Source organism: Anolis carolinensis, chromosome 1 (assembly GCF_035594765.1).
Source record: "Anolis carolinensis isolate JA03-04 chromosome 1, rAnoCar3.1.pri, whole genome shotgun sequence".
Taxonomy (NCBI): Eukaryota; Metazoa; Chordata; class Lepidosauria; order Squamata; family Dactyloidae; genus Anolis; species Anolis carolinensis.
The window spans coordinates 178377170-178404316 of record NC_085841.1 but is presented as its reverse complement, the minus strand read 5'-3'; the positions used below and the strand labels follow the sequence as shown (position 1 = coordinate 178404316).

Below are 27147 nucleotides of genomic sequence, written 5' to 3'. Positions count from 1 at the left end.
ACATTCTGCTTGGACCTCCTCCTGCCCAAATAGCCTAAATAGAACTTTGTATGTTACAATAATGTAGGCTGCAACTGGGGTGATTTCAACAGGTATGCTCTTTTCCCCTTCTATATCTCCGTATGTATATAAAGACCTCTCTTCCCTTCCAGGTGAGATCAGGGAACCTGCCTTACTTAATCTTTACTGCAGCACGACAGCTCTCTATACTGTGAGGGAAGATTATTAAAACACACATGATCATCCAAACTGTCACTGACCTACTATTAGCTGTGCATCACTTTCAACTGCTATACTAGCCTGGCTAGGCTGGAGGGTAACGCAGGGCCAGGCTACTTTTCAACATGCTAATATTCACAGCCACCTCTTATCATACTGCATCACTGGCCAAACTGGCTGAAGAAGCTAGATTCCCAAAGTCCACAAAGGCCTCCCCTCTCATTAAATCCAGTAGGGTTACTGCCCTGGTGTATTAATAGCAGCATTAGAGCAATGGCCTTTCCCCCATTGTCCAGCTAAAGGCTGATCAATCTGGCTGGAGGTGAAAACAGATGAGCTGTGGCACATTGGTTGGAAAGCAACCAAGGGACACAAATATGCCACATTTTGCCTGCCTCTGTTACAGTCACTTACCTGGGAACACGTATGCACAGCATGTGTGGTTAGTTTACTCACACTATCCGAAAACCTCAAAACTGTACTGTCATGAGAAGAATGCTTCACACAATAGCACAAACTGCTTTAGGAAAAATAAAGAACTCATGGGGAAGCCAACATTTGTTTTACGGTTCTTGTCCTTTAATTAAAAACACAGCAACAAAAGGTTTTGTGTTTACCACTGAGGGCAAGTTTACTGTAATTTTGACTGTATTATTATCTCTTTCATTAGTAATGTCATATACAAATCAGGGGACTCTCAAAACATCAGTAATCAAGTTACTTAGTAAGCCTTAGTAGAAATTTAGTCACATCACACTCCCTAAATTCAGTATTCTGTCATTTGTGAAAGGTAATTCTCCTACTTTAGCAAGGATCAAATCTTAAGACAGGCATTTTTTACTGCATCAGGTATATTGTCAATGAGCACAATGTACCATTTCAAATAAAAATCATAGTACATGGAGTAACACTGAAATTTGTTCATATATGTTTAACTGTATATATTTTAACTTTTAAAAAACCTCCCAAAGCCTATTAGTTACAACCAAACTTTGAAGATGTGTGGGCAGGGCAATGTTAGGCAAAACATGAGAAGACAGGCTTTGTTGCCCACACTGCTGCACAGAATCAGCATAAATTACACAAGAAGTAAAAAAAATGTGGAATTATATCAAATGGACACAAACTTCAATATTTAGACTGAATGTGTTTAAAATCACAACATATCCTGAAAGGATTAACATTCCATTTTGGATCTATGCAACACAATAAGGGCGCAATACAAAACACTTTATAAACATCCATGTACCTCTTGTGATAAAAAGATATGTACATATTAGTCATTTAAAAATATTAAAAGCTTCTTGTCATAACAGGACACTTATCTGTCATGCATGGAGCTTTTTGGTCGTGACCAATAATATCAGCACCAGATAATAATTATGTTTCACTTGTTATTCTGTAAACAGTTTTAACATTATGTTTTCAGGAGGAAGTGTCCAAATCCTGATCTAAATTCTGCAATGATGGAACTGATGAAACAGATGGAACTTGCTGCTCATCCATTTTGCTTAGAAGTGATGAGTGCTCCTGGGTCAACCGTTCATTACACAGTGGAGTCCGCCTGAGTTTCACAACACGATTCTCTGCTGGCTTCTTGGACAATGACGTATCCAGGGTTTTTTGATGGACCACTCCATTTTCAGCGTTTCTACCCAATGTACATGAGCTTTTAGTCAACCGTGTTGATTTAGTGCTTGGTAATTCACTGCATGGTAATAAACTGTCTTTGCTAGGTCTTTTATGAGTGACCTGGGAACATGAAAGAGTAGGAGATACTGCTATCTTTAAAGAAGCAGAATTTTTAACTTTGATATGGGTACTTGTTGAGGGACCAGAAAACTGAATTGGCTTTCGATTTATTTTAATGCTCCGCTGACTTTCTTCCTCTTTGGGAAAATCTATTATTCGCCTGGGAATTAAAAAAAAGACATTGAATCCAAGCACTTTAAAGTAGTTCAATGCAGACTATAATTAGTATACAGTTGAGAATGCTGCCTGTGTTGACGTTATGTAACATTCCTTTCATTGCAGTATCACATGAAAATTCCCATCACAGCAGTTCTTCTAATGCATCAGCCATTGAATAACTAGTAATGGGACCAAAGACCAATGAAATTAACATCTTTGTTATCCAGCACTGACCAGTCTCAAGTATTGTGTCTTATGCTCATGATTAAGGAACAAGAGATTATTTGTCCGTGAGCTATGTAATGTATAGCAAACAGACCATCAGATGGGAAATTTTGAATTGCACTGTGCAGTATTCATTTGACTTTAAAAATGTTTTACACTACCTTTAAAATTATTTGGTAACTACACAATACATCACATTTTGTAAAACAATTAGTAGATTTTACCTCGAGTTAATCATAATTAGCACAGGATAGTTTGTAATATACATAATATATTATCTCTATATTGATTTTGCACTTTTCTCCTATTTCATCATGTAAAAAAATAATCCAAATACTGCTTTTCTCAAACCAAAAGAAGCCTCGGCTTCATACTTCCTCATTGCTAAATTAATCATGATACAAAGAACATACCGCTTACGAATGGGAGACATGTTTTGTAGACTTCCTTCCAAAGGGCGCTCTTCAAGAGTCCAACACTCTATCTGTTCCCGCGGAACTCGCCAATAGCTGACACCTTGTAATGCCAGAATATTCAAGAAGAATAGATGTCAGGTTTGGGAACTGTTTTTATGAAGATTCACTGATATGCAAATCACTGTCAGCTTCAGAGAAAAGCAACAGTAAGCCTTCTCTGAAGAAGTATCCTGCAAAGAAAACCCAACAATAGGGTTCTCATACATTGGAACTGGCATTAGGGGAACCATTTCCAGGACAGTTGTTCACATTTACAATCTTTTCCCTCCACATTTCTTATAAAACTGTCTGAAGAGGTAGCATCCTTTTATTCCAGAAAAAAATGAACAAAAATAATAAATTTAAATGGGACATAATGGTGAATTTTAAATTCATACAGATATATGTACGTTTTTAAAAACCACAATTTCTTCTTCAGGCAGAATTGAATACTAATCTTTAAACTATCACATATAATGCAGATAAAAACAGACTCCTTCCAAAACTCTGTCCCAACAATATTTGATAGTTCCATGTCTTTAGAATTCATCTTCCACATTTTCAATCAGATTAAAATGCTGGGCAACTAGTAGTTGATGCTAAATGAACCTGGATTTATATAAACTAGATATTGGATCTATTGAGCTTCTTCCCAAAACTGGGAAATTCAATAATAAGATATTATAAAGGGAATACACATTTCTCAATGATAATTCAAAAATACAAATTAAAATGGTATATAAACTATTACGACAATTCAGTTCAACTACAGTATACATATTTCTTTTTAAATGTGTTAAAATAATCATGACCTAATATTTGGCCAAACTGTAGATTTTGCCACTATATACAGCTAATTATACTATTCTCTTTCCTTATATTGATGAAAACTACTTGAGAACTGACTGATTCCATATTCAAGATATTTTTTTAATCCTTTATTATACAAATAATCTTAAAACACACACATACTAACCTTTTCCTTCCCAAGCCTCAAATACATCCATCATCATTTTCAATTCAGTAACGGAATAGTAGCTCCAGATATATTGGACATTATTTCCAGACTCTCTGGGGTAAAATGAAATCGTAGGAAATGATAAATTATTCTACAACCTGAAAAAATCTACTAAATACAAACATATTTACATTTAAAATAGAGGAACCAGTTTTCTCAGCTTTCTAATATATTTTGTAACCTAAAAAAATAATATGATTATTGCTTAAGTCTTTAAATATAAGATCAGAAAAGTGTATGTCAATAGGCTATATTTAAACTTTAGTTATATCATTTTGATAAACACGCAGCTACCTCAGCACACGATTACAGCCACCAGTTTTAAACAAGAATTTTGTTCAGATGGTTTGAAGACTGCAAATATATTATAATTTTCTGCAAGGTTTTTTTTGTACAAGAATAACACTTTCACCTACACATGTAGCCGTTTTCACACAAAAACGGAATTAAAGCTATTGGTGTGCAATGACAGCATTTGGGTTTTCTGTTACAAAATTCCAGATAATGGTTCAAATGTTCCAAGAAAGATACTGCTCAATTAATACTCCGGAACATATGGACTAAAACCCATTCCTGCTGGCAACAAGAGCTGATAAAATAAAGCATCTGTTGAATTTTAGGTCAGTTGCTATGTCAACCCTACAAACTAAATGGATCTGCTCTAACTGGATTCAGTTCTGTTTTAGATGGTCCAAGTTCCTTTGTTCACAATTTATTTATTAATGACCATTTTAGTAGAACATTGTACTAACATAAAACAATACATAAAACAAAGATGCAGCATTTACATGAAATACGGTAGATGTTATGTATTCACTAAAACTGGGAAAGATTGCAAAAACAGCCATGTTTTCCCTGTTTTCACACCGAATATTAACAATAGGCTGATATGAGGGAAGAGTATTCATATTGCAAGTGCCACTATGCTAAACACTTTCCTTTCTCCAAACAATATATCAGTAGGGCATTTCACAAGGAGTGAAAGGCTCTATCAGGGAATAAAAAATTTCTCAGATAATCAGTCCCAAATTGTTCATGGTTTCAGTTAAGACACAGAGTTTTTAAAATATTAAATCACTGATATTAATATAATTAAGTGCGCAATTCTATACACATCGACTCAGGAGTAAAATCTATTCAGCTCCATGGGGTTCACAACCAGGTAGGCAGATCTAGGAATGCAATCTTAAGACAATTTGTTTAACTAAAAATTTGTCTGAACTTCAAAGGCACAAAAGAAAAAAGTTTATAAATTTGCTATTATCCTTATAAAAGCAAATGTAAAGCTTTTGGAATTGTAACCACCATTTGATGCAATGACATGGGTTTGAAATTGCTCACCGTTTGTAAATGTTTTTACTATGAATTCTTCCCCCTAGTTCTTTTTCTATTGAAGCAGTTCCATCTACTTTTGCAGCATAGACGCCAATGATCTTACTCTCACAACTTGGACCAGAGGTGTTGAGGTAGTGCAGAATCCAAACAGTAGGCTTAGTGCATATTAAGCCATAAGAGTTACAAAAATCAAGGAGAACCTGAGAGAAAAAAAATCAATTATATGTTATCTTTATTATATGCTTTATAACAGTGGTTCCCAACCTTTGGGTCTCCAGGTGTTTTGAACTTCAACTCCCAGAAATCCCAGCCAGCATACCAGATATTAGGAATTGTGGGAGAAGAAGTCCAAAACACCTGGAGGCCCACTGCTTTATAATGTGGGGTTTTTAAAGAGAGCACCACATAAAAATATATAGCCTAATCATACAAATGTCCACTGGTATATCTGAGTTCAATGGCATTTACTTCAAAGTACATGTGCGTTGGATTGCAGCCTTATTGCTTGCCATCTCGATCAATATTGCTTATGACACAATACCATCTCACTTTTGTGTGTTTGCTGCAATCGACTAGATGTAAAAAGAAATAAAACTTGCCTTTTGGACAGACTTAGATTAGATAGAAAAATATACTAAAATACAACAACACCAGAAGACCAGAATTTGAATAGCTGTTCAGACATGGATACCTGCTGGGTGACCCTGGAAAGTTAGTCTCTCAGCCTCAGAGGAAGACAAGAGCAAATCTGCTCTGACCAAATTCTACCAAGAAAATCCTGTGATAGGTTTGTCTTAGGTTCACCATAGGTCAGAAATTAATCAAAGCACACAACAAATACAACAATCATGATAATAACAACTCGTTCTGAAATATACACAGAATGTTTCTTCCCACACTAGACTGAGCGCATTCCAACTGATTGAAAAACACAATTTACTTTATGATTTAGCCTTGGCCTCAACTCCAGTATAAGGTCAGACATGGTATCCTACCTAGTATCACAGCCAGTACTTACTAATTTTTCTTTTGATTTTTTTCTTTTTTGTTTGATTTTTCTTCCTGAAGAAAGAATTTGGAAAAGTTCCCGCATAGTGGGTGGTAAAACACTTTTAAACTTCTGCAACATTTCACAACTTTAAGTGTTGCAGAAGTTTTAAAGTGCCCCCCCCCCCCCCAATGTGGGGACTTTTCCAAATAGATGGTGAAAATAGCAGAAAATGGAATCTTGCATCAATTTATATGTAATCTTCCTTCTAAAAATGGGGCAAAGCACAAAATGGAATGATGTGCAGTTTCAAAAGCTACAGGTCTAACCCCCCTGATGGCTTTGCCTTATGCAGAATTTAAAAATGTACATTTGAATACCTTTTTTAGTTCCAGATTTAATCTTAAAGAATATGTCTCCATTTCATTGGCTAAGTGGTCATCAAGGCTATAAGGATAAGGGATGCCAAAGTAATCAGCCTCCTCCTGCAATGCAGTTTGTGTTTGCTTATCTTCTGGAAGCCGAACCTCTCCATGTAGATAGTCTAAGAGGTATTTAAAGAGTTTGCCATCTCGATCAATAAAGCAAGCCCCTGGAAAGGAAGAAAATAATCATATCCTTCACTCATGACATCATATATGGTTTATCACATCCTTTTATCTCTGTAATAACTTTGTTGTAACAGAGTGGGGCAAAGTGACTGGCCCAGTTTACCATCAAAATATCATAAAACACTGTAATCTGGATGATCCTAACCACCTATGGAGGTGCCACTTTCACTACAGAAATATATTTGAAGCTCATGAATGAGTGAGGATTTGAATTCAAAATTCTACTGCTCCTCACTAACTCCCTATATGAGAATGGTTCTCTGGTCAGATATACTTGGGAACTCTTAAAATATATTTCAATCCTAGAATTTGCAATCGCAAATTGGATAGTCTAGATTATTTATTTTTTTATTCTGAATTTTAATTGCTCATTGGCAGTCACTCTTGCATTGGTTTCATTGGAGTCACTCTTGAATTTCAGCAATTTTGTGTGTTCTCAATTGCATCTTTAAGTTTTGGTTTGTGTTATCTAGCTATGGAGCTAATTGGAGCTATGGCCATTGTTTATTGGCCAGGAGCAGTTGATCTCCTGAAGTGGTGTTACTTTCCCTTCTCAAGAGGAATAACCCTCAACTCATTCATTGGCCATATCAAAATCCATAATTTTGACCCCAAAACCTGCTTTCAACTTATACATGAGACCAACTTATACATAAGAATATACAGTATGTTATGCAATTGTGTACATCATAATTTTTCAGTGTTTTCCATCTTCTGTTTATTAGTCTCCAATAAAAACTCTTCCCCCCCCCCCCAGCCACTGAAAATATGTATTATTTTACCTGTATTATCCATTTTTAGAGGAAACCGTCCACTGAACATAGACGCTAGCATTGATTCCTTAAAACGACATAAAGATTCACGCCGGGCAGTATACATGCAGCCTCTAACATTAAGTCGAATAATATCTACCACCTTTTCATTATTGCTGTCATCCATTGCATTTGCAGTTAACGTTGCTGATTGAATTGTACACTTTTACACCTGTAACGGTAGCAAAAATTACACTTAGGGGCAATGAATTACTGTGATTATTTTCATTTCAACAACCAGAACGATTCCATAGTTGTTCTAAAGCAGAGGTCGTCAAACCTTTTAGACAGAGCACTGGTTCACAGTTCCCCAGACTCTGTATTTGTGTGTGTGTGTGGGGGGGGGGGGGGGGGGGGGAGGGAGAGACTATAGTTTGAAAAAAACATGAACAAATTCCTGCACATATCATATTTGAAGTGCAAAAAGACATGAAAGAAAAACACAGCATTTAAAATGAAGAATAATTTTAACTAACATAAACTTACCAGTATTTCAATGGGACACGTGGGCCTGCCTTTGGCTGATGAGAGTCAAGTTAATTAGGATTGTTGTTACTGTGTGCCTTCAAATCATTTCAGATTTAGAGTGACACAAAGTGTAAAGTTTAGGGAGGGGGCCGGGTAAATTATTTTATAGGGTCGCATCCGGCCCATGGGCCTTAGTTTGGGGACCCCTGTTCTAAAGAAATACACGAAATACTCTCAATACTGCTATGCTGCCGCCCTCCTTTTACCTTTGCAAGGCAAGGCAACTTCAAATGTCTACCAGCAATAGAGCAAGTATGTCCATACAAGCACTTCTTAAACACAATTGCCACAATATGTTTCTGTGAAAAAAAAGAGAGAGGAAAGAATGCCTTATGGTACCTTTAAGGCAACCCAATTAAATGTAGAATGAAGTTTTGTGTAAATTGATAGGATACAATCATGCAATAAATTTCCATTTAATCTAGCTATCTAATATGCTGCTTTCCAAAAGAAAGTCATGTGGTGGTGCAAACCTGTACTTCTTTTTGGTTGTAATGGGAACTTAAGTGCTTCGCAACCAAGCAAAACCAGACCAAATGACATCGTTTCCATTGCCCAGCATAGAACTCTACAATGACAATATCAAAGTTCTTGCGGCTACCACAACAGTACAGACAAACTATATTAATAAAGACAAGATGTTCCTAATATAGGACTGATATATCAAACACCCATATTTATTATTATTATTATTATTATTTTATTATGACACAGCAAACAAGATAGATATGCTGGATTTCATATCACAAAATCACAAGTCGAACACTTCCCAAGTGTCTAGGACTGTGTGATGTATTTTTGGATTATTATCATCCTAGAACTCAATGACAGAACAGCTATAAGACACGAAATGCGCCAATTATATATTTATATGTATATTTTTATCAATGTTTAATGTATTGAATTTTAATTGATTGAATTGGTGTAATATTTTTATATAGTGTTTTATTGTAAGCCGCCCTGAGTCCCCTATGGGTGAGAAGGGCGGGATATAAGTATTGAAATACATAAATAAATAAATATAAAATGCTGAAAAGTGCATCAGTACATTAACCCAGAACCCTTGAATATCTGCAGGCCAGGAGCCTGTCCCCATTACACATTAGAATGTATTTTTGAATCAAAATGATTCAAATGATTTTTTCAATAATTTCATTACATGCTAAAAAAAAGTGCCACATACACTTAAATACTAATATAACACAAGACCATCTCCTCTTTCACCAAAACCATGTAAAAACTGGTCCCTGACTCCTCCACTTCCAGCTTTCCACCCCCTCAGATGTATTGGACTGGCAGACATCCTCAGAGATGTGAGGAATATACCTCACAATATGCCTCACACCACTGAGGATGCCTGCTATAGATGTGGGCGAAACGTCAGGAGAGAATGCTTCTGGAACATGGCCATACAGCCCAGAAAATACACAACCCCAAGTCATGGTGCCATTGTATTCTGATTTACTGTCTAGTTCTGGGCACCACAGTTTAAAAGAAATACTGACGAACTGGAATGTGTCTAGAGGAGGGAGACTAAAACGATCAAAGGTCTGGAGAACAAGCCCTATGAGGAGCATCTCAAAGAGCTGGGCATGTTTAGCCTGCAGAAGAGAAGGTTGAGAGGGGACATGATCGCCATGTATAAATATGTGAAAGGGTATCATAAGGAGGAGGGGGCAGGCTTGGTTTTTTCTGCCCTGGAATCATAGAATCATAGAATAGTAGAGTTGGAAGAGGCCTCATGGGCCATCCAGTCCAACCCCCTGCCAAGAAGCAGGAAATCGCATTCAAAGCATCCCCGACAGATGGCCATCCAGCCTCTGCTTAAAAGCCTCCAAAGGAGCCTCCACCACACTCCGGGGCAGTGTTCCACTGCCTAACAGCTCTCACAGTGAAATCTCCTTTCCTGTAGTTTTGAAGCCATTGTTCCGTGTCCTAGTCTCCAGGGCAGCAGAAAACAAGCTTGCTCCCTCCTCCCTATGACTTCCCCTCACATATTTATACATGGCTATCATGTCTCCTCTCAGCCTTCTCTTCTGCAGGTTAAACATGCCCAGTTCTTTGAGCCGCTCCTCATAGGGCTTGTTTTCCAGACCCTTGATCATTTTAGTTGCTCTCCTCTGGACACACTCCAGCTTGTCAACATCTCCCTTCAATTGCGGTGCCCAGAATTGGACACAGTATTCCAGGTGTGGTCTGACAAGGGCAGAATAGAGGGGTAGCATGACTTTCCTGGACCTAGACAATATACTACTATTTATGCAGGCCAGAATCCCGTTGGCTTTTTTTAGCAGCCACATCACATTGTAGGCTCATGTTTAACTTGTTGTCCACAAGGACTCCAAGATCTTTTTCACACGTACTGCTGTCGAGCCAGGCGTCCCCCATTCTGTATCTTTGCATTTCATTTTTTTCTGCCGAAGTGAAGTATCTTGCATTTGTCCCTGTTGAACTTCATTTTGTTAGTTTTGGCCCATCTCTCTAGTCTGTCAAGATCATTTTGAATTCTGCTCCTGTCTTCTGGAGTGTTAGCTATCCCTCCCAGTTTGGTGTTGTCTGCAAACTTGATGATCGTGCCTTCTAACCCTTCGTCTAAGTCGTTAATAAAGATGTTGAACAGAACCGGGCCCAGGACGGAGCCCTGCGGCACTCCACTTGTGACTTCTGGGTCTAGGAGCAATGGGCTCAAATTACAGAATATTCCACCTGAACATTAGAAAGGAGTTCCTGACTGTGAGAGCTGTTCAGCAGCGGAACTCTCTGCCTCCGAGTGTATATTTCAAATATACAAAGCTGTTGATTTGGGTGCTCCAAGAGACACAGAGGGCTCCTGGCACCACCAGCCTAAAGGGGACTGCTGGGAGTTAGGCCACCTTTCCCTTTCAATGGGGCTTTTGTGAGAAAATAAGGCAGAAAGATGAGGAGCCCTCTGCCGCCTTCAAACAGCGGGCCTCGGGTTTGAAGCACAAGCGCCTCGCTGGAGAGGAAGGAAGCAAGCAGCCACTACGCCTCCTCAGAGGAATCCCTTACCTTTCTCTCTCGCTCGAGGCTGGCCCCGCCCACCGCAATGTCGCCCAGGGCCCGCCCCCCTCGCGCCCAGCCTCGCACTTCTCGGCCGGAGAGGCGCGCGCGAGGGTGGGGGTGGTCTTGAGTGCGTCACAGTGTGCGCGAGGGAGGCGGGACCTTAGTGTTTCCTCAGAGGGGCCTCCTTTTGAGGCGGGGGAGCTTCAGCTCGAGCTGAGGGGAGATAGGAGCGCATCACGTAAAAACCGCCCCAGAAATAAGTATAGGGCATAACACAGAAAATGAATTCCCGCCCACAGTAGAAAAGGAATTCAAGTTGCCTGTACCGTTATGGCAACGCCATGAGCCTCGTAGAGCGCATGCGTCAAACTCAAGGCCTCACTTGGGCCCAATCTGGCTCTCCATGTCATTTTGTGTCAACCTTTCTGTGGACTACAACTCCTGTCTTCCTCATTAGACATCACGACTAGAGCTGATGGGGTTGCAGTTTGAGGAGGCCTGCTTTAGTGTATTTAGAATGAGGTAAAAAGCCTGGTGGCACAGTGTGTTGAGCTGCTGAACTTGCAGACCGAAAGGTCCCAGGTTCAAATCCTGGGAGCGGAATGAGTGCCCGCTGTTAGCCCCAGCTCCTGCCAACCTAGCAGTTCGAAAACATGCCAATGTGAGTAGATCAATAGGTACCACTCCAGCGAGAAGGTAATGCAGTCATGCCGGCCACATGACCTTGGAGATGTTGATGGACAACGCCGGCTCTTCGGTTTAGAAATGGAGATGAGCATCAACCCCCAGAGTCAGACATGACTGGACTTAACGTCACGGGAAAACCTTTACCTTTAAAAAGCCAAAGCAAATAAAACCAGGTCTTCAGGTTGCCTCTGACATATAGAGACTCATAATTTCATAGGAATTTTTTAAGCAAGGGAGACTCAAAAGTAGTTTTGCCAGTTGAACCTGTTTTAGCAAGATTTTTCTTCAAAGCTAATAATATGGGGGCTTTGGAGGCTTTTAAGCAGAGGCTGGATGGCCATCTGTTGGGGGGTGCTTTGAACGCGATTTCTTGCTACTTAGCAGGGGTTGGACTGGATGACCCATGAGGTCTCTTCCAACTCTACTATTCTATGATTCTAATATTCACAAGTGAAATGAAATAGCTAGATCATGTAAAACTCACATAAAGAAACTAAAACATGCTGACTCTTCTAGAAAATGGGCTTGTTCCAGAACACAGTACAATCCCATATCCAACTAGCTCAGGGGTCCTCAAACTTTTAAAGCAGCGGGCCGGTCCACAATCCTTCAGACTGTTGAGGGGCCGAATTATCATTTGAAAAAAAATATGAACAAATTTCTATGCACACTGCACATGTCTTATTTGTAGTGCAAAAAACAACAACAATGAAAGAACAATACAATATTTGAATATACGAACAATTTTTACCAACATAAATCTATCAGGATTTCAATGGAAAGTGTGGACCTGCTTCTGGCCAATGAGATAGTCAAGTTAATTAGGATTGTTGTTGTTGTTGTTGTTGTTGTTGTGTGCCTTCCAAGTCATGTCAGACCTTGGGCGAGACTGAGTCTAAAATTATTCATTTACTACATTTATATCCCACCCTTCTCACCCCAAAGAGGACTCAGAGCAGCTGTATGTACAAACAATATATTATATTATTAGCATAGCACAATATTAGCATTATATATTACTATATATTGAACTATACCACTGTACTGTAATATTATATGTAATATATAACATATAATTTAATACTATATGGTATTATTATTAGTATTATATTGTATAACTTTATAATATTTTATCAATATTATATGTATATATATTATTAAAACTGATATAAAAATATTATATTATAAAACGGAGGGTGGGGGCCAGGTAAATGACGTTGGAGGGCCGCATCCGGCCCCCGGGCCTTAGTTTGGGGACCCCTGAACTAGCTGGTAGCTATGGTTTTATTTATCTACATCTGACATATGTGCATTTCAGGATCTCCAGTGCAACACTATGGTGTTTTTCTTAGGCCAGAAGTCCTTTATTGCAAAAGAACTTGCTATTATCCACAGTTTCATGTATCCGTGCAGAGTCCAGGAAGATATCTCCCCTGAATACAGGGGTTGAACTGAACATCCAGGAATAATTTCCTTTCACCAGCCTCCACTTTGCTTATGGTTTCTGCTTTGGTGGCTGAGCATCCAGGCTTATTCCCACTCCTCTTTTTTTTCTTCTTGCTGTTTGTACATGTTCAATAAGGGATTCGGGAGGAAGATGCTATTTACCTCTCTGCTGCATCACTGAGAGCACAGTCCCATTCTTTCCTAACTTAAGCTTTGCTGCATTGATCACTGGAAGCGAACAATAAATGTCTGTTGGATTACAACATCCCACAATGTTTATGCTGCTTTAAAAATTACAAAACCTCACAACTAGACAGAGGACAGAGAGAAAAGCAAGAATAGGTATAAAACTAGAATTTTGTTAACGGATGCATGTTGGTATATTTGGCTGCTTACCCCAAATCTTGTTGAACTGAATTTTTGGCATCTCCTCCTGATATCTGTTGTGTGGCACCTATTCCTATTTGCAAAACAAAAACATAAACCAGATTTTAATGTAATATTAATTGAGAGCCTTTTACTAGTTACTTATAATAAAATAGATAATTAAGATATTGTGGTTGTTGAAGACTTCCTATACTTTGGTTCAGTCATTAATCAAAACACAATCAAGAAATCAAGAGAGGACTTGGACTTGGAAGGACAGTTATGAAAGAACAAGATGAGATCATGGCCATCTGTCAGGGGCGCTTTGAATGTCATCTTCCTGCTTTTTGGCAGGGGGTTGAACAGGATGGCCCGTGAGGTCTCTTCCAACTCTATGATTCTATGATTCTAAGTGTAAAAAATACATTTTCGCATACCAAAATCAGGATTATCTATACCAGGGGTCCTCAAACTTTTTAAGCCGAGGGCCGGTCCACAATCCTTCAGACTGTTGAGGGGCCGGATTATCATTTGAAAAAAATACAAACAAATTCCGATGCACACTGCATATGTCTTATTTGTAGTGCAAAAACAACAACAACAATAAAAGAACAATACAATATTTAAAAATAAAAACAATTTTAACCAACATACATTTATCAGGATTTCAATGGGAAGTGTGGTCCTGCTTCTGGCCAATGAGATAGTCAAGTTAATTAGGATTGTTGTTGTTGTTGTTGTTGTTGTTGTGTGCCTTCAAGTCATTTCAGACTTTGGGAAAGCCCAAGTCTAAAATGTATTCATTTATTTATTTATTATTACTGCATTTATTTACTACATTTGTATCACACCCTTCTCACCCCAAAGGGGACTCAGAGTGGCTTACAAATTATATGTACATACAGTATATTATATTATTAGCATAGCACAATATTAGCATTATATATTACTATATTGAACTATACCACTATACTGTAATATTATTAGTAATATTATATGTAATATAGAATATATAATTAATCTTATTATATGGTATTATTATTAGTGTTATATTGTATTACATTATAATATTATTATTAATATTATATGTATATACAATATATTATATTATAAAACTGAGGGCGGGGGCCAGGTAAATGACCTCGGAGGGCCACATCCGGCCCCCGGGCCTTAGTTTGGGGACCCCTGATCTATACCATTTGATTTTGATTTTTATGTATGGCCGTGCAAGCTGGAAAACTGATAGGGGGAGTGTCAACATTTAAAATGTGTTGGGAGGAGAGTTCTGTAGATGCTGTGAGTTGACAAAAAGACAAATAAATAGGTCTTAGAGCAAATTAAGTCTGGTCTCCAGAAGCCAATCTGACTAAAATGAGATTGTTGTACACCGTTGACATATGAGAATACATTGGCTACTACAAAGGCCATGAGGCCTGGCAAAGAAGAAATCAGCAGGAAAAGAGGAAGATCACATCACAGATGGATAGACTCAAGAAAGCCACCACCCAAAATTTGCAAGACCTGAGCTGGTGATGACAGGGTGGCTTGGAGATCTCATAGGTCAATAAAAACAACAACTATCTACAATATCAAGGGTGAAGCAGCATAACACATTACTAGTGCTGGTTAAATCTTTAATATCCATTTTCCATTTCAATGTCTTGATACCACCAGTACTTCCTTCTAACTAGAGAGATAAAGAATGCCATTCTTCAAGTTTTGGACTGTAACTCCCATCATTGCTTGATGCAACTTCTTCTGCTACCTTAGGTTGATAGTAATTGGCAGTCCAAACTGATGGGCAACAAGTTCTCCTGCCCTGCTGTGCCATCTGTTGTCTTTACTTGCGGCCTCATCCCAGAAGCAGAAAGAAAAGTGAGGAAATAGTTTTACTTTATTCCTGACCATCGAGGTCCGTCTTCTAGGGTAGCCAGCCACCCCACATCTTTTCCCTATCTTTCCCTGTTTTTCACCATTTGGAGTCCGGTAGCACCCAACTCCTGAAAACTCATTCAGGGCTCTGCAGAAATGGAGTCCCGCCAGAAGTGCCCTTATGTCAGTGGTTCTCAACCTGGTAAACTGGCTGGGATTTCTGGGAGTTGTAGGCCAAAAAACACCCGGGGACCCATAGGTTGAGAACCACTGTCTTATGTCATGTGATGGCCTCTGTGGGACTACCTTCGGGAAGTGCATGAAAATGTGTGGGATGAGGTCCTAGTAGATTTCCTCACTCATTCCCTTTCAAAAATCAATATGTTCCTCTCCCTAATTTGATAAAATAGCTTTCAGATGACAAGATCATGCACTTATAATTTGCTTGGGAGTGGACAGAAGTTCAGATTGAGGGTTAACTGGAATGAGTCTAGAAATGTCACATTCTATAATGTCTCTCCTTGGAGCAACAGAATCTCATGAACTGATCTTCTTTGTTAATGAAAAAAAGGTATGTCTTATCAAGAGAATGATGGGAAAGTTAAGTTGCTATTATGTTTGCAGGCTCATTGGCTGCTTGTTCATTTAAAGCAAATTATTTTATTTTAATTGTGAGAATTTTCATCCATCTTATAGGTGGAGTTTCTGGTGCTTCAGGCTTTGGTATTTAGAAACAGCTTAGACATGAAAATACGTTTTCTTGCTCAAGTATGCTGGCTGCTAATTGTTTAACACATTTCTGAAATACTGTATTCTAATATTTATGGCAGTCAAAGGTCAACAGTGTTCAGCAAGTACAGTACTTCTTTTCTAACACTCATTGACTTTCATACAACTGTCTAAAATGTGAGTAATGGATGAGTGTACTTTTTTAAAACCATAGGTTCACTCATAGTGTTCATGGTTGTATATTTTGTTTTTAACCAATACGTCATTAAGAGTATTTACACTGCAAAGTCAAAAGCAAGAGTATACCTGTCTTCAAAATCAAAAATAAATCTAGATTTTATAATGAATATCATATATTCATTTGTGAAACTGTTTGCTGAGCAAAATCTATTATTCCATCTATCTGGGACTTTCGGGTTCATTAATAATGTGTGTGTTTTCGGATTGTCTATTAACTTAGGGCAATCTCTTACATTTCGTAGGGTTTACTTAGTCAAGGAATCCTCAGAGCCCCTTTCTCTAAAATATAACCTGCAGCCCTTGGTATTATTGCTAGTTTCCCATCCAAATATTGACCAGGGCTGACCCTAGTGAGCTTCCAAGATCAGACAGGATCTGCTGGTGTCTTTAGTAGTGCTCTAGATTTTCACCTGGAGGTATTTTCCATCACCTCTTATCTGATTCTTTCACTGGAGATGCTAAGGATTGAACCTAGGACCTTCTACGTTGGTTCACATAGTCTCCATTTACAATGACCATTTAGTGCTATTTCAAACCAGTTTTAAATAAAGTGGTTTAGCTGTACAGATGATTACATAAGGAACTAGTTTGGTATTTGGATAGTGATTACATAAACTACAGCGCATTGATGTGCATTAAGGGATTTTGTGGTAGTGTTGTCTTGTCACGGCAGTTTGAAACCAGCTTTGAACTGCATGAAATGATCAGCTTGGATGGGAGCACATACTATTTCAACAATCCTTATAATAGGCCTATAAATAGAATTACCATATCAGACAAGGAGGTTAAGATTTTATATACAGTATATATATATTCTAAAGGAGATTATGTGCAATAGAGATTGATATTGATGATGATGATTTTAGGATTATGTGATTTTAATGTTTGTATTAATATGTTTTAATCCACATTTTAATGTTTAATGTTATTGTGTTTTATGATTTAATTGATAGTTGTATGTCATTATTGTTTTATGTAGGCATTGAATTTTGCCATAATATGTTTGGAAACCACTTTGAGTTCCCCATTAAATCCGTTAATTTCAGTGGGATTACCTTAGGATAAATAGCTTGGGAATTATGGTTGAATCCATAATCCTGATGTGATGTATTCCTATGTATAAGGGAATGAGGTGTCAAAAGGATTTTGTTTATATCAGCATAAACCCAAATGCAATAGCCTTTTGTTACTAGTGTCCAAACTATAAATATGCTATTAATATTACCTATGTGACTGACAAGATTCAGGCACATGGGATGGAAATAGAAGAAACAGTCTTTCATCCCCCCCCCCCCCCAAAAAAAACAAACAATTGCTGCCCCTCAAAGAAATATACAGGTCAGGAATCCCTCTTGAATAAGTGGGAAAAAGAGATGAAATCCCCCAAAATGAGGATGACTGCAAGAATAATGTGATTACTGCAGCAAGACAAGTATATACAGCATTTTTACATTTGTATTGCTGGGTTACTGAAGCAAATGCACATAGCACTTCATCAGACGAGGCAGGGAGAAAGCAGAGGAAAGTAGAGGGAACCATCTAACCTTATTCCTTCCTGTCTTTCCCTGTCTTGAGGGATGGTAAGCCATCCCATGTCCTTACCTGTCTTTCCCCCGCTTTCTCCCATCGTAAGACTTTGGAGTCGGGCATTATCCCACTCCTGAAGACAGGTGTACTGCTCCATTTCCATACACTGTGGAAATGGAACTCCATGGAGTCCCACTGGAAGTGCCCTTACATTGTCTGATGGGCCCCGTGGGACTTCCATTTCTGCCACAAATGGAAGTGGAGGCCTACACTCGTTTGATGAGGTCCTAAGACATTTTATGGGTCACTATAGGTAGGAGGTGAAAACTTTCTGAATTAATAACTATCCAATTGACAAAAGTTTCTTTCAGTTCAGAATCATTTATATGTTGGTACAGTTGCTCTTTAGTTGGTTAAAATTGTACTATTGCAAGATAACTGCTGTTTATGCAGTTTCCCTGTTGTTACAGGCACAGAGCTCTATCTCAAGCAGTGGTAGAAACATACTACATCCTTTCTCTTTAGAAGAGCCCAAAATCTTTTATGTTCGCCCTCACTCCATCATTTTATGTCTGTTTTAGATTATAAGGATGAGAACAAGAACTGAGGGCTTGTATTGTATGTAGGACAGTGATGGGCAACCTTTTGAGCTTGGTGTGTCAAAATTCACCAGAAAACCAAGCATAACTCGTGTGGTGTGTCAGCTTTGAGAAAACCCCCATAATTTTGTAATATTTATAGTTTAAATAACAAAAATGTATAATTGTAACTATATTTAATACAGTGTTCCCTCACTTATCGCGGGGGTTATGTTCCAGGCCCACCTGCGATAAGTGGAAATCTGCAAAGTAGGGACACTATATTTATTTTAATAAATATAGCATCCCTCCCTCTCTCCCTTCCTACCTCTTTTAATATACCATATTGCTTGAATCCGCTCCCTCCTGTCACACCACAGAATATGGCGGTCGCGCTAGTGTGGCAAAAGGAGCTCCACCAGGCCGGTCCGCTGCCTCAGTTCGGGGTGAGTGGCCAAAGCCCTAAATGAGGGAGCGGAAAAGGAGGGGGAACGTCATCCAGGCATAGAGAGGGGAGGGGAGCTGAGGAAATTGAGTGAGAGCCGCCACTGGCCTCCGAGGCTGAGCCGGAACAAAGAGAAGCCACTGCTGTGGCTTTGAGGAGGGTTTTTGTTCAGTCACATCAAGCGGCGCAGGCAGTGCAGGCCATGGAGGGCGCCAGGTAAGCTTGGCCTGGGCTTGAGGGGAGCACCCACTTGCCTGATGCCAGCCAAAGGTGGCTTTGGTGCGCCAGTTGAGCTCCCTCATCCAAGTACGGCTTGATCCAAATCCCTGGGGCAGTGGCAAGGATAGCGCTATGCGCAGGGCTGCCATCCCAACTGGGGCCCTCAGGGATCCAGCCGGGATGGGGGAGGAAGGAGGCCCGCTGCACGGCCGGTGCAGGCCCTTGGAGCCAGGCCCTCCCAGACCCACCACCGCAAAGGAATGGATAAGAGGTGAAAACTCTTGCAGGGAAGAGAAAGAGGGCCAGGGAGGGGTTGCCATGTTGACAGGGAGAAGAGTGGGCATGGCCAAGCCATGTGCCCAACGCCGGTGCAGGCCCTCAGAGCCAGGCCCCCCCCAGGCCCACCATCACAAAGGATAAATGACCTCTTTCTTCTCCCGTTGCCGCTTGGACTCCTTTTCTCTCCCTTCGGCTTCTCCTTCCTCCCTTCCTTAAGCTGTAAATTTTGTAATTTTTTATGATTTATAATATTTTTTAGAGTTTATTGAAAAACCGCAAAACAGCGAATCCGCAAAAAGAGAACCGCGAAGTAGTGAGGGAACACTGTACACTTAAATTATTTACTTGTGCTTTTGATAATATTCCTTTTTTTGCCACATGGCTTGTAAAGCAATATTAATAAACTGAAATAACAAAAAAGGATTGAATTGTACCCTATTCTATATATTAAAACACCAAAGCTATCTATTTTAATATTTATTTTGTGCTTTCTATCACTAGTCTCTTTCTTATTGGGATTGTTTTTACAGAATGTGTAGAAGAATAGTCTGTTTGTTCAATATCACAAGTTGTAACCATCTCAGAATTAATAAGAAAGATTTTTTTCCATTTTCCCAGTCCATTCTTTTACAGTCATTTTCCTCCTTGTCTCAGCAACATGATTTGTATGATCTTCCCAAGACTGCAATTACATTTTTTTTTCTGCTGAACAAGCACATTTAAAATTGAGGGCATGTGCTTCTTTTTTCCAAATAACAAGCAAGCAACAGCTATATGCAGTTTGGTCTATTGCGCTGCATTGTCACTTCTCATTAGTAAAACAGAATTACTCCAGCTATCCCTACCACTATGAAAAAAATAAGTTTATACTTTGCCTTGATCTGGATTCCTTCAAATTGAAAACTATGTGTGTGTGTGTGTGTGTGTGTATCCATAACTCCCCAAACAGCTGTGTAATCCATAAAACCCCCAAACTGCTGTGTTAGCCGCCTTGTGTCTCCATGGGGAGAAAAGACGGGTATAAATAGAGCAAATAATAATAATAATAATAATAATAATAATAATAATAATAATAATAATAATAATAATACCAACAAAAGAAATATCAAAGATGAGCAATACTTTTATTAGCACCACTAAAGTGTTAACTAATTAGTGTTATGCCCTTCTCAGATCTCCAGAAATCTTCACCAGTATTCATAATATAAAAACAGCAAGAAAAGAAATAGTTTGAAAATCTGATCTGATACATTGATTATGCAGGGACCTAAACATTTTGTAGGATAACTCTGATTACCATTTGGATTCTAAAGATACCTATGCAGGTCGAGTATCTCCTAAATGCTTGGGAACAAAAGTGTTTTAGATTTCTGACTTGGGTGCATGAAACAAGGTTTGTATACATTGTGTACATTATTTCTTATGTACACCAATGCCAAGGTGTCACTGTATCTTAGCCAACCATATGAAGAATTTCAGATTTTGGAGTATTTCATATGTCTGGATAAGGGATGCTCACCTTGTCGTTACAATCCAGGAAGTAAGTCAGTATAGAAAACTATTGTGGATTTAATGTTCAATGTTATAGCCTTTTCTCATTTTTGCAGATATCAGTGAAGAATGCTGATCCAGAAACAACATTATTGTCCTATTTGAGAAAGAAACATATCCTTTTCTTTAGTGTGTTGATAGATTTACGTTTCATGCGCATGTTCTGCACTAATAAATCTGAGTATCCAATAACAGCAGGTATGGGCAAACTTTGGCCCTCCAGGTGTATTGGACTTCAACTTCCAGAAATCTTAGCCAGCTTATGGCTGTTAGGAATTATAGGAGTTGGAAGTCCAAAACATCTGGAGAGCCAAAGTTTGCCCATGTCTGAAATACAGGTTATCATCCAATCAGTGAAGCACAACAGATATTTATGTTGATGGAATTTATCAGCAGATTGAAAAAAGACCGTCTTCACTCTAACCTCCCCCACACCGCAAAAGTCTGATCCCAGGAGAGTGGGGGACCTTCAGTGCCAGCTTTCAGGTTCTATAGAGGGGTAGGTGAGTGGGTGGGAGAGAAGACACTAGAAAGCTTGAGGAGGGTCTGCAAAAAGGTATCCTAAGAAAACTGCTCCATTATGTTAAAGTACATTGTTGGTCCAACAGAAACCATTACTTTAATCTCGTAGCATATTTGCCACCACCATAATCTATATGTGAACAGCCAAGGTCAACAGATTACCAAAAGTCATTATGGGTGTCATCTAGCATTACACAAGCTGACTTCCACATCCAGCTGGATCTTTGTCCTCTCCCTCCACCTATACTCTCTTGGTTTGACCACAAATCTTCTCAGAAGGGTTGTCTAACTTTCCAAGAGTAAATAGGGGGAGGGGTAAACATGGATTTGTGGTAGAGAGCGGAGATGCAGATCTGTTGCTGATGGATGTTGATAATCTACCAGAAGGATATATTTGGGCTTCAACTCATAAATTTTCATCTAGTACAGTGGCTCTCAACCTGTGGGTCCCCAGATGTTTTGGCCTTCAACTCCCAGAAATCCTAACAGCTGATAAACTGGCTGGGATTTCTGGGAGTTGTAGGCCAAAACACCTGAGGACCCACAGGTTGAGAATTACTGATCTAGTAAAGTAGATTAGCTAAGAGGGTTTTTAAAAAATATATAGTATAACTCCTATATATGGGAAATATGTTCGAGGATTCCCCTGTGGATACATGAAACTTGTACATTTATGTTTTTTTAATTGTTATATGTAGACATAGTTTACAAGTGAATTGATGGTTTATTTCTTTAACTGCCATGTTTTCAGTCTGCTTAACAGGAACAAAGTATGGTTGTGGAGTTGGAGGCTGTGGTGCTTGTACTGTAATGATATCCATATATAATCCATTTTCCAAGAAGATACTGTATCCTTTGTGAATCGTTCCTAGCATTGCAAGCTTGAGGGCATTTAATCAAGATGTTAGTATGTAGAGGAATGCTCTCCTTGAAATACATTCTATTCTCATAGAAGAAAGCAATCTTTGGTATAATTTTTTAAAAAACCTATCCAAAAGTGTATGTATTATCCCAAAACTAATACATGCCAAAACGATGTTTTAGTTGTCCTTTTCACTTTCTCCTTCTCTGTGTTTTTGGTAACTATACACAAAATTGAGTTTTGAAAGTTAAGAGTTGGGGGCTATAGTTTCCTAATTCTGAAAGAGCTTCTACACTGTAGAATGAATGCAGTTTGGCCCCACTTCAACTGCTTTGGATGTATGCTACAGAATCCTGGCATTTATCGTTTGGTGAGGCACCAGCAGCACTCTTTGGCAGAGAAGGCCTTGTAAAACTATAACTACTGAGATTTCATAGTATTTAGACATGGCATGTAAAGTGGTGTCAAACTGCATTCATTCTACAGTGTAGATGCACCCTGGTGCTGGCATACAAAACTGACTTTTCTAAGCTATGATAAAACTAAACATGGCATTTGAAATGTTCGGTACCTTTGTGTAGTTGCATGGGGTTTTTTTTTACTTTTAAAATATGTAATGGGTGTTGGGAGCACAAGAATTTCTGACAGGGTCCTAATAGGGGAGAAGATTTTAACTCTATCTCAGTCCTGGTGAAACTCCGCCCTCCCACCTGGTTGCAAACTCTCTATCTGGATTTTATTATGATGTGAATATGTCTTCCACACTTTTGACTGGGACTACAACAGAAACAAAGACTTAAAGCCCCTTCTCCTATTAGACTGCTATCAGAATCTGTATTGTTTTTGGACAATTGTATCGGTAGCACACAGTGGCTACCTGGACAAAGAGATTTTGAATCTGCTCCAAGTATTAGACAGAAATTTAAAGGAGCTATCCAAGGTGTTGAATCTTTGTACAAAATAGATTCAGCACTTTGGATAGTTCATCTAAAGTCCAGACTAAAATCCTGGGCAGATGCACCAGCCTATTGATATGAGAAACACACCAAGCACTTCTGCTGAGATCATATTGGTACTCCTGTCTCACCATTTCTGTATCTAAAAGCAGGATTGAAGTCTTACTTTATTCCAAATATAGGATACATTGTTGGGTCTTCAGGTATACACACATGCAGTGTGTGAGCACAACTCTCGGAGACTAATGAAATGCATTCTCTACCTTTTGAGTTATATGTGACCATTTTCAAAGATGGTTTTGTAGCCCTTGATTCTTAATGTCACAATCTCAAGGCGTTATTCAGCCAATGCCTGTCTAATTCCCATATGTTCGCTGCATGGAGCAGCTGTCACAACTGTTGAAGGTGTTGGAAGTACCAAATCTCACATTCATCCAGTTCAAGTAAGAAGACGCTATATTTTTGTGCTCTTCGATATTGGGAGAATGGGGGTGGGGCTTGGTGATATTGAGATAGATGGAGCAATGGGATGATGTGGCATTAGACAGGTACTGGGAAAGTTACTTTTTGGCAGGCAGCTCCAAGAATCTGCCAGCCAACATGGCCACTATAAGGCTCCAGTACAATGTAGCTCTTTGTGTGCTTAATAGTCACTTAATCTTCTGCTGTTTGTTATTTTTTTAAGGAAAGGATTGCTAAATGGCATGGCTCCCAATGTGGTTTCTGTACTCCTGGAATGGTTATGTCCATCTACACTTTGTTGCAAAACTATTCTGAACCTTCTTCAGAGCAGATATATGAGGCGTTGGTGGGTATGTTTCTGAACAAAGGAAAAACAATTCAAGACTGGTTAAATTAATTGAAAAGTCAGCACTCTCATTTCATTCATTGTCATGCACTAAAAAACATTACTTATAGAATCATAGAGTTGGAAGAGACCTTGTGGGCCATCCAGTCCACCCCTCTGCCAAGAAGCAGGAGAATCACTTTCAAAGTATCTCTGACAGATGGCCATCCAGCCTCTGCTTAAAAGCCTCCAGTCACCACTACACTCCGGGGCAGAGAGTTCCACTGCCAAACAGCTCTCACAGTTAGGAAGTTCTTTCCAATGTTCAGGTGGAATCTTCTTTCCTGTAGTTTGAAGCCATTGTTCCACATCCCAGTCTCCAAGGCAGCAGAAAACAAACTTACTCCCTCCTCCCTATGACTTCCCCTCATATATACGAGGGTTATCCAGAAAGTAGATTACGTTTTGGAATTAAAAATGAACAAAGTATAGGAGAAAACATTTACCATATGCAGTTGAAAACCACACCCAAATACCACTTCTTAACATAGTCACCATTCAAATCTAGGCACTTATCATAGCCCAAGGTAATTTTCAAGTGTAGGCGAACAGAATTTTGGCGCCCCCCCCACCCCAAAACCAATCACTGAAAAATAAAAGCATTGGATAAGCAAAAATGTTGGATAATAAGGAGGGATTAAGGAAAAGCCTAAATGAAGAACAATACTCTGAAAACGGGAATTCCAGACAGGAAACAATTAGGGCCAGCTAACACCTCCCAACCAAGGATGCCCCAGGGAGGAAGCAGCCAGGCTTTGATTCTGCAAGGCCATTAAATGCTAATCAAGCAGGCCAATTGCAACATTCACACTATCCTCAAACAGACAAGAGCTCTTTCCCCCACCCTGGACTTTCCACAGATATATAAACCCAACTTATCTAGCTTCCAACAGACCTTACAACCTCTGAGGATGCATGCCATAGGTGTGGGCCTGGCCCCGAGGCGGCCCTGGCCCTGGGCCAGGCCCCGAAGGCCGGGCATAGGCCCCGAAGCTGAGCGGGCCCAGAGACCGAAGCCGAGAGGAGGTGGGGGTGCGTGCCCAAGTGCGTGTGCGTGCGTGCACACACCCCTGCCTCCCCTCAGCTTCGGTCTCTGGGCCTGCTAGACTTCGGCCTGCAGAGACCGAAGCCAAGACGAGGCAGGGGGTGCGTGTCTGGGTGTTCATGCATGCATGTGCACCCCCGCCTCCTCTCGGCTTTGGTCTCTGGGCCCGCTAGGCTTCGGCCTGCGAGTGAGCCCAGACCAAAGCCAAGAGTAGGTGGGGGTGCACGCACATGAATGCATGCATGCGTGTGCACCCGGGAGCGCCTCAACTGCGTCCCCAACAGAATGGCTCCACAGGCAAGTGCCTGGTTCGCCTGGCGGTTGAACTGCCTCTGATCATAGCGAAGAATGAGCTTGGCAACTCCTTCCCCACAAAACTCTGCTGCTTGCATCCTCAACTAGCTGGTTACCCTTTTCCGCAGCTGCGCATCATCGCCAAAACGCTGCGTTGAGGACACAAGCAGCAGAGTTTTGTGGGGAAGGAGTTGCCAGGCTCATTCATTGCTATGATAAGTGCATAGATTTGAATGGCGACTGTGTTGAGAAGTGGTATTTGGGTTTCGCTTTCAACTGCATATGGTAAATGTTTTCTCCTATACTTTGTTCATTTTTAATTCCAAAACGTAATCTACTTTCTGGATAACCCTCGTACATGGCCCTCACTATGTCTCCACTTAGCCTTCTCTTCTGCAGGCTAAACATGCCCAGTTTTTTAAGCCGCTCCTCACAGGGCTTGTTCTCCAGACCATTGATCATTTTAGTCACCCTCCTCTGGACACATTTCAGCTTGTCAACATCTCCTTTCAATTGCGGTGCCCAGAATTGGACACAGTGTGATTCCAGGTGTGTTCTGCCCAAGCAGAATAGAGGGGTAGCATCCCTTCCCTGGATCTAGACACTAGACTCCTATTTATGCCGGCCAAAATGTTTAACTTGTTGTCCACGAGGACTCCAAGGTCTTTTTCACACTGCTGTCGAGCCAGGCGTCCCCTATTCTGTATCTTTGCATTTCATTTTTTCTGCCGAAGTGAAGTATCTTTACTTTTCTTACATGCAAAATAAATGCAGTGGCCTTGTGGTTAGTTAGTGCAATCTCTGGTGTCCCTTTTCTTGGAGACTGGAATGTTTTTTGAGAATTTCCAATCTGCATGCCATTGTTTTGTTTTGCATATTTGTTGACAGAGTTTAATTAGGTCTAAAGTAGATTATGTACCTTGGAGCAACTCTATTGGTATGATCTCTGTTCCTGGTGATATAGTTCTTTTTCACATGTACTGCTGTCGAGCCAGGTGTCCCCCATTCTGTATCTTTGCATTTCATGCCTGACTTATGCTCAATTTGTAAATATTTGTTTGCATGCCTAAAAAAAGCCAGATAGATTTGTGCATGTATGGATTTTTGTTTAAACTCTGTGAATTGCTAACATTTAACTTTTTTCTGTTTTTTGTGACTACAAAGAAATCAGATCCAGCATTTCCGCTTATCAAAATGATTGAACATAAAATCAAAGATAAAACTGCACTGTGACCCCAGTATCCATAGGGAATGTATTCCTAATTTCATGTACATATATAAAATTGCACATAATATTAAACTCCATTGAACTAAAGAACCCATGAATACCATAGAGTTAGGCTGAAGTACTTAGAGAATGCCCAGGGAAGACAGATTTTGTTGAACATAGAAAATGAAACCATGGACACCAGTCCTTCGGATTCAAGAGTCATAATGTGCCCGAAAAGCAGCCATTCATTTTTGATTAAGTATCAGTATCACAAGTTAATTGAAATTTAAAATTTCTACTAGGAATAAGACTTGTGTAATTTTGAGTGAGACAGAAGCATTTTTCA

General features: G+C 39.6%; 2 protein-coding genes across 4 annotated transcripts in view; one reads left to right on the top strand and one right to left on the bottom strand.

The window, feature by feature from the left end:
• Positions 1-776: 776 nt before the first annotated feature.
• kctd18 (potassium channel tetramerization domain containing 18) lies at positions 777-11298 on the bottom strand. Of its 3 annotated transcripts, none has more exons than XM_008113793.3 (7): positions 11133-11287; positions 7545-7746; positions 6532-6743; positions 5170-5363; positions 3787-3881; positions 2769-2871; positions 777-2131 (listed from the first exon to the last, which is right to left on the bottom strand). In XM_008113793.3, the coding sequence occupies exons 2-7, from the start codon at positions 7699-7701 to the stop codon at positions 1645-1647; spliced, it is 1248 nt and encodes a 415-aa protein (XP_008112000.2). In that variant the 5' UTR covers positions 7702-7746; positions 11133-11287; the 3' UTR covers positions 777-1644. The 3 variants fall into 3 exon arrangements, with proteins under 3 accessions (XP_008112000.2, XP_062816655.1, XP_062816661.1); XM_062960585.1 differs by lacking the exon at positions 11133-11287 and adding an exon at positions 8309-8665; XM_062960591.1 differs by lacking the exons at positions 777-2131; positions 2769-2871 and adding an exon at positions 2874-3001 and having other exon boundaries at positions 11133-11298.
• A 4710-nt stretch (positions 11299-16008) lies between these two features.
• The window catches only part of LOC100565091 (aldehyde oxidase-like), an 80410-nt gene continuing 69271 nt past the window's right edge, over positions 16009-27147 (top strand). Inside the window, 5 exon segments of the mRNA NM_001293246.1 lie at positions 16009-16068; positions 21122-21194; positions 22339-22435; positions 23740-23848; positions 24091-24217. Of these exon segments, the coding sequence (NP_001280175.1) occupies positions 16009-16068; positions 21122-21194; positions 22339-22435; positions 23740-23848; positions 24091-24217 (466 nt within the window).

Excerpts from the sequence above, each read along its gene's own strand:
- kctd18 (XM_008113793.3), bottom strand. The coding sequence starts at position 7,701 with ATGGATGACAGCAATAATGAAAAGGTGGTAGATATTATTCGACTTAAT. Across the intron at positions 5,364-6,531 it reads TAAATCTGGAACTAAAAAAG|GTTCTCCTTGATTTTTGTAA; the intron begins GTATTCAAATGT and ends TTTTTCTCTCAG. Across the intron at positions 2,872-3,786 it reads TGAGGCTTGGGAAGGAAAAG|GTGTCAGCTATTGGCGAGTT; the intron begins GTTAGTATGTGT and ends TGGCATTACAAG.